The sequence below is a fragment of the Antennarius striatus genome, chromosome 18 (assembly GCF_040054535.1).
Source record: "Antennarius striatus isolate MH-2024 chromosome 18, ASM4005453v1, whole genome shotgun sequence".
Taxonomy (NCBI): domain Eukaryota; kingdom Metazoa; phylum Chordata; class Actinopteri; order Lophiiformes; family Antennariidae; genus Antennarius; species Antennarius striatus.
In genome coordinates, this window is record NC_090793.1 from 13,162,038 (window position 1) to 13,174,772 (window position 12,735).

A 12,735-nucleotide genomic window follows, 5' to 3' on the forward strand; every position below is an offset into this window, starting at 1 on the left:
TCAGGTACCAACACAGGAAAAAAAAAAGAAAGCTGTGTCACAAATACTATCTCCTGGATGAATAGCTTTGATCGTGTCAGAAGGAAACAGATACGTTTAATGACTCCACATTTAGGGATAATTCTGGTTTGTTCTTAAACACAAGCAGGAGGAGACCCAGAGAAATAAAGAGAAATAACAGGGCACATATAGTTGTTATGGCTATTATTCTATCATTCTTTTCATCACACACACACACACACACGCACGCAGGCACACAGGCACGCACAAACACACACACACACACACACACACACACACACACACACACACACACACACACACACACACACACACACACACAACACTACATGCAAACAAACACACAAATCGATCAATACCAGATAAAAAGTGGTGTTCAGTGGTGAGTGAGGTCATCCCCAGTCTGCCCTTCTACCCCTGGAAAAACAAGGACATCTGAGTGCACTTTATTGTGCACTTCCAGCAACACACACACACGCACACACAATACAAAGACATTGCATGGCGCTATGGATCAAGGCAACAGGGCCGTCCACACTAGGGGGAATTGCAGGCAGTGCAATTAGGAGGGTCTAGCACCCAGGCCCCTCAACTCTGACAGACAGGTGGATCCCTCATAGAAGGGAGGACCCTACAGCTAACAGGACTGAAGACACAGAGTGCTCTGTAAAATCTCAATAAAATTTGCAGCCACTTCATAAGTGAGATAACGCCTTCTCATTGTTCTCACTCAGGCCTCATCCAGGTTAAAATTGGTGATATTAAAAAATACACAGTGGAGGGCGGACACAAACAGGTCGATAACAGAGGACACGCCGATGGACTGGCCATAGTTTATGACCAGGTCCAGAGTGTGTCATTTGTTGTGAGTTGGCTTTGTGGCGTGCTGCTTAAAATCAAGACAATTTAAAAACTCTCTGGATAACGGACCTGAGGTATTACCAACGTGTAGATTAAAATCACCAGTTATACGCAGAAATAGTGGGGCCATTACAGGGCCCTACTATTTCTTTGTGGACCCATGTAATGCCTACAATATGGTAACTTTTCAACTGAATTTAATTTAATTCATTTTTTATTGATCAAATACATCTTGACCTGTACAGATAGCTATGACTTCTTTATTATGCTAAGGCCATGTGTATGGTATTTGTGGCAGGGTTAGATTAGAAATACAAATTTGAGCTCTTTATCAAACAAACAAAAAGTTAATATTCAATTATGTGCCATCAGAAAAACAACAAGAGCTAATCATTTATCTTTGTGGATCAAACAGTTAGTGCCAAGCCATCTTTGTACAAAAGATGGAAAACAAACCTGACAGAGTGTTACGTTTACTGTGTTAAAATTCATAAAACATGCACATCTGTAACATGTTACAACTAATATTAAACCTGGTGCAAAGTAAAGGATATCTATAACATGTAACCCAGGAAGTACAAATCCTAAGTGTTTAACAGTACATTAAGTACACTAAGAGTACACCAAGAGTACAGTAAGTTCTGGTGAAGAATGTTTCCTCCCTGGGAAGGATATTTACTTCAGTGTCCAAGTGTTAGAAAAACTGTGAGACAAAACAGAGACGACTGCTCCACTGCTGTTATTCCCAGCATTCATTTAAGTGAACCTTCAAAGAAAATAGCAACAGGTTCTTTTCACATCTTCACATGTTTAAACAAATCAATTCACACATCGTCACACACACACAAACACACACACACACACACACACACACACACACACACACACACACACACACACACACACACACACACACACAGGCGTTGACAGAAGCAAACAACTATAGTGTTTGTTAATCTTTCCACGTGGACAAAAGAGATGTTAGCCAACAGAGGTGCCAAATCCTTCCATGTCCACTGTTCACATCACAGCTAAACTACGAAGCACCATATCCCTGATATTCAATCAATCAATCAACTTTTATTTATATAGCGCTGAATCATATTAGAAGACATTTCAAAGCGCTTTACAGATAGAAAGCCAACAATGCCCTATATCATGCCCTATATTCTGTGCAGGACCCACCATGTCTGCATGGGTTATCTCCGAATTATCTGGCTTTCACCCACCTCCAAAAACACACGCTTCAGGTTTGCTGGCTGGTTCCAAATTGACTGCGTGTGTGTTTGTCTGACTCTGTGTGGCTCCGCAGTGCACTGGCGTCGCACCCGGAGTTTCCCCCACCTCACGCCCTATGCCAGCTGGGTTAGGCTCCAGCTCCCCGTGACCCTCAACAGCGGGTGAAGCAGTTGTGAAAATGAATGAATGAATGATTGAATTTCTTCTTCTTCTCCTTTGGGTTTTTCCCTTCAGAGGTCTCCACAGTGAATCAGTTGCCTCCATCTAACCCTGTCTTCTGCATCCTCTTCTCTCACACCAACTACCTTCATGTCCTCTTTCACTACATCCATAAACCTCCTCTTTGGTGTTCCTCTAGGCCTCCTGCCTGGCAGTTCAAAACTCAGCATCCTTCTACCAATATATTCACTATCTCTCCTCTGGACATGTCCAAACCATCTCAGTCAGGCCTCTCTGACTTTATCTCTAAAACCTCTAACATGTGCTGTCCCTCTGATGTGCTCATTCCTGAAAATGAATGAATGAATGGATTTAGTGGTTTGAATTTAATATACCTGCCAAGGAATCTACCAGAGATCTGCGTTTCTCTCAGAATAATTTAAATAAAGTTATTTTGAAATTCTGTTTACCGTAGAAAATAAACTAAATCATGCCTTAAATTCAAAAATGTTTCAACCTCATATTGGTTGGTTTTTTTACTCTACTTATTCACGCTTCCTGTTCCCAAAGAATTAAAGACAAAATTGCATCAGGCAGTAATAGATTAGGATTGCAAGCCACCAGACCAAATAGTCCTCCAAACCCCGATCAGCCAAGAAATAATACACAAATTAGACAAACATATCATGACAAAATAATTAAACTCCTCCGTTCATCATCATTGTTTATTTGGAAAAAGTTAAGCAAAGACATTCCATTCCAAATGTAAAAGTGGAACATTTAACATTTAATATGCACCAAAAACAAAAGACCAACATGTTGTAAGAAAGCATTTATCTTTCCTGTGACAGGCTTGGAGGAAGAACAGTCTCAGTTTAAATTCAATTTTGGTTCTTTGAGTTGCACAGGAAAGTCCAATATGTACTAATTGCAATCCTATGCATTTTTTCTCGGTTGTTTTTTTGGCTTCTGCTTTAGGAAGAAAAGTCATTTTTTTCAGATTTGATGTTTTGTATTGCTTATAATACAGACTTTGAGCCATAGGGAATTACAATAGTAAGTCCTATTTGGACAGAAAGGACTGGCCTAGCTGGAAATGAGTGAAGTGAGGTGAGCTGAAAGGAAAGAATAGCACATGCAGAGATCTATTTCTCTCTCTCTCTCTCTCACACACACGCACGCACGCACGCACGCACACACACACACACACACACACACACACACACTTCCACATGCAAACACAAATGGTTAACGGTCATCACACATGAGTACACACAAAACACTAGAGAATTCACACTCTCATTCTCAATGGTGTGAAATATTTCTCTCTGAAATAAACAAACTGAGCCTAAAATTAGTTTCAAATTCCTGCTTTATCTAACCTGCGTCTGCACTGGGATAATACCCTTCATGCAAACACTCAGGGTGGAGGAAGGAGTGGATGTAAACAACCAGATTAAGCCGACAGTCTGCATCATACATCTGCAATATTATCTGCTGCAGGCGGCAGAAAGACGAAGATTCTTGTCCTGAACTGGTACTAAGAAAGCATGTGAAGTGTTTTCGACCCACTGTAACCTGAACTCAGGATAAAAGTATATCATTTAGGCTTTGTAATCAATCTTTGGAGTAGCAATACACCTAGCTCAACAATATCCCTCTGAAATAAGCAATGATTGAGAAAATAATGATTGTGATAGCCCTTTGGTGCATAATGGAAAAGTGTCACTTGTGTATGTAATAACTTTATGCCTTGTGCCAAATATATTCTTTAGGGCAGGTCTTTGTCTTTCCCCTCAGACAATGTTATGTTATACCTTATATTCTTAACGTATATTCTTAACATAATTCAGAGATTCTACCAGGACTTCATGTTATTCCTGTTTCTTAATGCGGCATTCCTGGCTATAGACATGGTAAATAAATGACATATTCTTTAGGCTATTCAATCTGCTTTAATTTTGATAACTAATGCAGTAACTGTTGAAATTAATTGCTCATTTTCATTTGCGTAATGTCCCCTGTCAACTGTCTGAGCAACCCCGAGAAGGCCCGCCTGCCACTTTTGAACCAAACCAAAAGTGATCTGACATTGACTGTTATTACCATTGAGGGGGAAAACAAACCAGTACACGTTTCTGTATATAAGCAGCCTCGTGTTCCATGTGTCTGTTAAATAGCTGCATGCATGCAAGTGTTAGCAGAGATCATGTTAAGAGTTTAAATTTTGCTCTCAAACGTAAACTACAACAATGGGTATTTTAAAGTACCCACTGATACAGAGTGGTTCACACTCTGCATCACAGGCACCTGATGTGGAGTAAGTAGAGGGGAAGGAAAAGGACAAAAAAAACTGGCTGAGAGGAATTTAATTATCCAAACCTTGAAGGTTCATTTGAACTGGGTAATTTTCTCTCTAATCTTCAGGTAGTAGGTGTGAATTGGAGATGTGGTAAAAGGGTGAGAATTAGAGAATGAGGGAGAGGAAAGGAAAAAGACAGTGTTTTGCTCCGTGTAAAGTGAGATTTAACCCAATGCATGATAAAAAAAAAAAGTAAAAACTCAAGGTTTCACAATAGGTAAACACCTAAAAACAACAGATTTTTATTCAAAGAATAAGGGTGCGATTAATGGCTGACATTACGGTCCAGCTATACCAGCAGGACTGCTGTCTGTTTACCCATTCTGACAGAAATAAGCAGTGGTTTTTATATCAAATATGACTTTTTTTAAAAGCTACTGTAGATACTCAGTGTGAGTTACTCTTCAGATGTACAGGGCATTTAGTAAGCAAGTGGTATTTCATTCTACAGCAGAAGACGGTTACACTAAGATTAAATAAACAACCCACTTTATTTAAAAACTCCTTGGGAATTATTAACCTCATCCTTTTTTCTTGTTCAAAGTTTAGTTGAGCCATCTGTTCAACATGGTTAAGATTTGAATTGGTCAATTTTTTCTTATGAGATAAAGTCGGAATGATTTCTTAAACAAATATAGTGGACATAGTCGGTATTGGCTTGTCTTATAAAAACATTTAGATGATGTAAACGGAAAAAAAAAAAGAAATCTAAGTTAAAACATACTGAAAATAAATTGAAAATTGAAAAGAAGGTGTTTGTCATTTTAAAATAAAATACACAATTTACTCATGGAGATTGTGGCAAATCTGATTACCTGTACCTCCTCACACATCTAGAATGAAAATGTAACAACACCGGGAGAAATGATATTCTTTTTCCTTTTTTCCTTTTAAATTAGTCCTGATGTATAAGACTGTAACATACATCTTTTTAAATAAGTGTTGGTCTTTATCCTGAAATGATATAGAGTATCTTCTAACTGGTTTTCAATCATCTTTATTTTGCAATTCATTAATCGAGCATAACGTTACTTTTCCTGAGACGTTTATTTATGGTCTTTATTGTTCACTATTTTTAATTTTGTGATATATTGTAATTGTGTTTGTTCTATAGCCAGCAATCTCCAAAAATGGCCAGTGGATATGGGGAATGACAAATCTCCCTGAAACACAGAAAAGAGCTTGGATAACGGCATCTATTGGGTTGTTCTTCGAAGGCAGCCAGTGCCTGAAAGACTTGCCCCTGATTACTAACATTAACCATGGAGTTAAATTTTCCCTGATGACAATATCTGTCCTCCGACCCATAGCTCTTGTACTTTTTTCACCTCAGTCAATTTAGTGATTGTCGTTAATCAGTGTTCGCCTTGTTTGTATTTCTATTTAAATAACATTCAACTATGGTTGAGGGAAACGACTGTCATTACACACCACACAGAACTAGAATGACCTACTGTACGTATTATCTACAAATGGTGACACTGTCTCTGTCCTCAAGATTTCTATCTTGTACAAACAAACATGTTTACACACACAGGCGAGTGTCTGCACTCTAAAGACTGGAGATGGGAGGAGGAGGTCAGGCTGTTGACGGCTGAGCAGACTGACTCATTACTGCCTCTGAAAACATGTTCTGTAGCCCTGCACAGCTTTCAACGCTGCGATCCTACAAATACAGCAGCCCTGGGAGTAAGACAGGAGAACAAAAATTCTCACATAAACACACAGACACAAACTATCAACGGAGTTGGCACCTCGGCAGGCTGCATTATACCATTTAAGGTTGGAGGCTTGCCTGGATGGGATGGCAAAGCACTTAAATCATTTAAAAGCTGAGCTACAAGGAGTGACCACTGCAGCAGTTACATACATGAGCAAAAGCCTTTTTTCATTCAATATTGAGGCTTCTGTTTGGGAATAAAAATAGATACACAAATCATCTATTTGTCATATAATTACTGGAAGTGGATGTCCTTGGGTGAGTGATGCCTTTATTGTGACAAGAGAACGTGTTCTGATAACATGTTCCATAAAGTCACCAGAGATCCCTGTAATGTATCTCAGTGATGCGTTGTAGAAATAGATGCTAGCATTGCCCCAATAGCGGTGCCTACATTGATGACTGGAGAGGAGCAAGCAATTCCAACATCTTCTCACAAAAATTGTGTCTTTAACCATTACTCAAAAAAAGAAAAGAAAAGTGTACTCCTCTATTTCCTGCGCAAACTATGTAGACTTGGAACTCATTAGGTGTCTAAAAGCAGACGCACTTGAAACACTTTGGAATCCACTTTCCTGGTAGCGGGACAATCAGGTTCCAATCTTTCCTATGTCAAATGTAGCTAAAAAACACACAGCACTTCTAGCATTCCCTCAGAACATGTATTCAGTGCAGCTGTCAATGATGTCATTTCACTGTGAACTGCAGTTTAAATACCACTGCATCGTGATGTAGTGCTTTTTCATTCACACAAGAAAAATCACTACTGCCATAGACCTACTACAACCACACAGCCATCTCAAGCAAGTCATCATATTTATATAGTGCCAAATCCAAACAAAAGTCATCTTAAAGCACCTTCTAAAAGGGCAAGTGTAGAGCAAACGGTATACCCTGACATTATACAATTAATTAATGTACCCCATGCCCAAGAGAAAACTGCATGTCAAAAAATATGTGGCCTCTTTCCAATAAAATAAGCAGACACAGTATTATGCAACACTACAGATAGGTAGCACCAATACCAAACCTACAGTATGTTACGACAAATTATGACTAGGGTACAACCTTAATAATGTTTTAGCCAAGTAACTCAGTTTGTTTATTTAACATCCAAAACATCCTGAATCAAACAACTGACTTGATCTCATAACATCCTTCCTTACTACCTGCCAGGAGTTAGCGGTGAACTCGTCGTTAACATTTTCAATTCTTAGGAATATAGTGGTGCTAACAGCAGCTAGCTAGTACTAGCACTTGCCACATGTAGATGAGTTGAAAGTAATACAAAGGACCTCAAGATTCGCCCTCTGCTCTTACTTCTTCATTTTGCACTTTTCCCAAATTTTAAAAAGTCAAGCCAAGCAGCCATGACCTCTGCCGCCCAATCTAGTTTTGTGTGATAACAATGTTACCAATGTTTTTAGAATTCACAATAAATATCTATCAACCCATTCACCATTATCGATGTTATCTGCATATGTGCATTAATGGAAAGTTTAACTGGCATAGCAACAGTAACTGAGGACAATGTGGTTTAGTGAACTGTCAACTGTTGAAAAAGAAGAGCATATCATATAAAAATAGTTATGAGAAAACTGGTTTCCCACTACCAACACCAACCTACATAAAAAGCACAAAGGCCTATACAGACCTCTCCTTACACTCATCTCCCTTTACTCCTTTTACAAAACAAATATACAGTACATATACGTATATATTGACACAAACGCTCCTTTCTCTCAACCTCTGTCTGTGAGGAGGGCTATCTCTCCCTCCATCTGCATGTGTGAGAGGTTGTACTGGTGTGTCAGTAATGACAATGTCCCAGCGTTCCTCTCTCTGCCAATTAGCCAGGCTGTAATTACACAGACACATATGGAGCTGCCAATCATCTGGCTCCTCCACACAGGAACTCACCCACCCAACTGAGAGAGCGAGAGAGGCTGAAGCAAAGACAGGAGAGAGAATGAGAGTTTCCAACCGCCAGCTCCAAACGACCACTTGCTGTGCCAGTAAGTAGCACAAGGAGAGTTTGGTTCAATTACCCTAACTGTGTGGCAATCCCACAGTTCACAGTAAAATGTCATGTAACCTATTTTTATTGTGAGCTTCATTTGTAGAGCAGTTACAATTTCCTATTTACTGAGTTAACACAATTTGTTCCAATGAATTTGTCAGACAGTAACCAGACCAGTTACTGATTAAGTCTGTACAAAGCGAAGCTTATTATGAGTAGAAATACACTCTTTTAAATGATGTAGTCAAAGTGGATGTTATTTCAATATTATGAATAAAAATGGATGGGAGATAATATGTTGACTGAGAACATACAGTGTTTTTTACATTAACCCTGCATGACAATAAGATTAGTGGCAGTCTTTTCTTCTTCTTTTTTTTTCAAAAAAACTCCAAGAATCCTCAAACATATTGATCCAATAACAAGTGCTGTTTGTGTTGCCAGGGCCAATTAATTATATAACAGCTCCACTTTTAGCTACATTATTAAAACACATGAATGGGCCACATTTTTGTTATGTATGACATTTCCTTCATTTTGAACACTCATTATGCTTAATACTCACAAAAAAAACAATTGTATGTCAACCAGTCTTTTCTGACTGGGATTTGGTCTTTTCTGACCTCCTGCTTGCAAAATGTGATTTGAAGAAATGAAACCAATCAAAATAAATTAAATGTATTTTAACACACCACTGTCCACTCCACTGTTTTCATCTTGCTCTTCTTGATGTTAAATGTAGAATAAAGCATCTATTTATATCACTGAGCTAAAACTGTACACAGAATGCTGAAGGCATCACCATATCTTACTTCATATTTTAGTTTTGTTCGAACTCTCCTTTGTATTGAATCATCAAAAGGAAAGTAACATGTACTGCACCACCATACATGTTACTATGCATGCACCAAGCTTTCCAGATCAGTGAGTGGATGCTTGCCACCTCTTGATCTCCATCTATCTAGGAGCCAGTTATTTAGTAAAGGTCATAAGTTTGCTCATAATTCAGCACAAGAGGGAACTCGTGAGTTTTATACAAAGAAGTTGGAGTTGTGTCATGGGATGTGTGGCCCTCTGGAATGAAGGTGGATGAACAGAGGATAATAATTATAGTAGTCAAAGCAATACTAATAACAACTTTTATTGAAATTGCACTTTCATAACAGGTACAAAATGCTTTGTAAGATGAGCAACAATGAATAATGAGAAAGGAAAATAACAGGTAGGAGTAGGGTATGAATTAGACCCAGGGATTTAGGAGAGGGAACAAACCAGATGGAATAAATCTAGAAATCATAGAAGTGGAAGGAAGGTAGAGTTGAGTGGGTTGGGTGATAAAAAGACCATAAATGCATAAATAAATGGGTGGCTAGATAGGTAGGTCAGTCTGTTGGTCGGTTGGTCAATTGATCGATTGATATTTGAGGAGAGGGAAAAAGATCCGGAGTCCCAGAAGTAAGTCTTACCTCTGGGAAGTCTTCTTGTATTTGCGCCTGTCAGAGAAAACAAACATAAGAAAAGTGAGGCATTGATTGAAATGTCACCCAGACAACCAACTTTGAAGAACTTTTAAAATATAATTTAAATGGAAAGAGCATTGGATTTTTTTCTGAACAAATGGGTCTCTCTGACAAAAACTGCCTACTGAGAAGCTCCCAAAGGACTATTTGTCTTAAAAAAGCTTTTTTCTCTTTCTATTTCAGGGTATCCAATAGAAACAGCACGGAGGCATAGCCTGGTTGATGGTGGTACAACGACGTCCTGTATGGATGGGATACATACATTTTGGTTTCACCATTGGAGCAAAAGAGTTACACCAAAGCCAAACAGACGAAACTTTGGCTTAGCCATTTTGACATGCCTTGCTTTTACCTTGCTTTAGATGGGCTTAAAATAAATTTTGATTGATGGAAAATACATGGACAGAGCAAATCCTTGAAATCTTGGAGTATATCATAAAACAGAGACCTTGACCCTTTGTATACTGCTTCAATTTGCATTACAGTGCGCCCTCGTTACTAGCGGTTAATGCGTTCCAGGGACCACACGGGATTAACGAATTCTGCGATGGAGTGACAAACTATCTATCTTTTCCCACACTCTGATGGAACCTCCTAAAGGGATGAATAAATTCCTACTCTACTCTACTCTACTCTACTCTACTCTAATTGACTGTTTAAAGCACTTTTGTGTCTAATGGGCTCACGGAACGTAGCGCACTTGCGGATGCCATCAGCCAATAGAATAAGCGTACAGTATCACGTGACTGCTTACTAAAAGTCTATGGTGAGGTGAAGTTGCGGTTGTTGATAGGATTAATGTAATTTCAAAAGGCACATGTCTTGCATTGTAATATTTAAGTGCCTAAAATTAATTATGCACAAGAGGCATTTAAGAAACTAATGATATGTAATGATATGCTCAAACATATAATACAGTCATTCACGAATCACTCCACCCCCCCGATAATTCATCTACTTCAGTGCTACACAGTAAAGTAGATTCTATACACACAATTGGAACCTACCCTGTCACATTGAAATACACCTACTATCACTTACCCTAACATTTGGCCTAAAATACACCCACATCTTCAAGAGGTAACAGCTTGGCTCCATTCACACACACACACACACACACACACACACACACACACACACACACACACACACACACACACACACACACACACACACACACACACACACACATACACTTAAACCACTCATAACAGCGCAGTGAGATGGACTCACAGCTGTTAAGACCACGGACGTACATTTAAATTCCAGTCAGGCAGAATTCGCAGCACTTAGTTTGATTTGTGTTTCAGTCATTTTCTTTATCAAGCTTTCCTCGAGCTCAGCATAAAAATGCAAGCAAAGGAAGTAAGTCTAAAAGACATCCTTAGGGCTATTTTATGATTAGAGGGACATAAAGAGTGGTAACATTAATGTGTTGTCCAATAAGGAAATAAAGCTGAAAGAACAAGAAGAAAGGAGTAATTTTAAGAGGATAATACATAACGAAAGCATGTGAATGAAGTATAAATGGGAATAACAGTGAGAATCATAAGTATGCATATTTCCTAATTTGCTCCACTAGTCTGTCCCCCCTTTATCCCATTCTCCATTATTGACCCTGCTTACTGGTGAAATGAGTCAGCAACACAAGTTTTTTTTCCCCCCATTTATATGGCTTTAATGCAATATCCTCAGTATAATGAGGATGTGGGTTGAAAGGGGTCTTGGAAATTTCAAAGGTCAATGAGAAGTTACTAAGATAAATCTATCCAAGGGAGACTTCATTCTTAGTAGTTTGAAAAACTGTGGATAGACAAGAGTTGTTTGGTTATTTATTATATATTTAATGGATTTTATGTCAATCAGTGTCTTTTATTTCAATCAGCTCACTTTGTGTCATAAAGGGGTCATCTAGCCACCTTGATGCTCCTCGACAAATAAATGTTACCCGTCCTTCAAGGGAGCTATGTAATGAAGTGTTGATAAAGTGATTAAATAACTCATTGATTTCTATTAATCTATGAGCGGCAGAAAGGTTGGATGTGATGCAGGGATTTAATTTATCAATGAATTCTGTTCGAATCCATTCAAAGGTACAAAACGATAAAGGGGCCATTTGTCAAAGGGAAGCAGTGACATAAAATATGGTGTTCAAGCCTTCACAAAAGGATATAGGCCCTTACTGAAGGCTGAGCAGAGCCAAAGGAAATTCTTCCTGTATCCGTGGATGATTGGTATGCAATGCGCCCTCGTGCATTTGCGCATCAATGCTCGCAACCTCACCTCACTATGGATTTTTGGTAGGCAGTCGCATGATACCGTACGCATATTCTATTGGCTGACTGCATCCGGAAGTATGCTACGTTCCGTGAGTCTCGGACTTATGTGAGACACAAAAGTGCTTTAAACAGTCAATAAGAGTGTGGGAAAAGATAATACAAATAGAAGGTGGTTTAATATCAGTATGGGTAGAGTTCATAAACGTTTAAATTACCTTAAATATTATGATAGATAGTTCGCCGCTCTATCGCGGAATTCATTAATCGCGTGTGGTTCCTGGAAGGCATTAACTGCAAAGAACGAGGGTGCACTGTACTCTTTAGAGATGGTTGTGCCACAGTGCTGTGATTATCCACTTCCAGATATTAGCCTGTCAAAATTCAATGGATGAACTGGTTGAAAACATTTAATGTCTGAGTTTGTTGACAACATATTGTAATGAGAGAGATGTTTGTTAATTCTGGGGGACGGGAATTCCACAAGCCTATTGGCTTCTACCCGTCAGCCCCTTTTTTTCGGATGTTGTTGTTGATGTTGTAAATGTGATGAAGGA

The 12,735-nt window shown here is 38.9% G+C and overlaps 1 protein-coding gene across 3 annotated transcripts in view; it reads right to left on the bottom strand.

Annotated features, from left to right (window-relative positions):
- pde1cb (phosphodiesterase 1C, calmodulin-dependent b) overlaps window positions 1-12,735 on the bottom strand; it is an 84,722-nt gene that overhangs the window by 37,846 nt on the left and 34,141 nt on the right. For 2 of the 3 annotated variants that reach the window (XM_068341527.1, XM_068341529.1), the window contains exon 5: window positions 9,849-9,875. The exons of the other annotated variant lie outside the window; for it this stretch is intronic. In XM_068341527.1, the coding sequence (XP_068197628.1) occupies window positions 9,849-9,875 (27 nt within the window). The remainder of the gene's footprint in view (window positions 1-9,848; window positions 9,876-12,735) is intronic. 3 annotated transcript variants of the gene reach the window in all.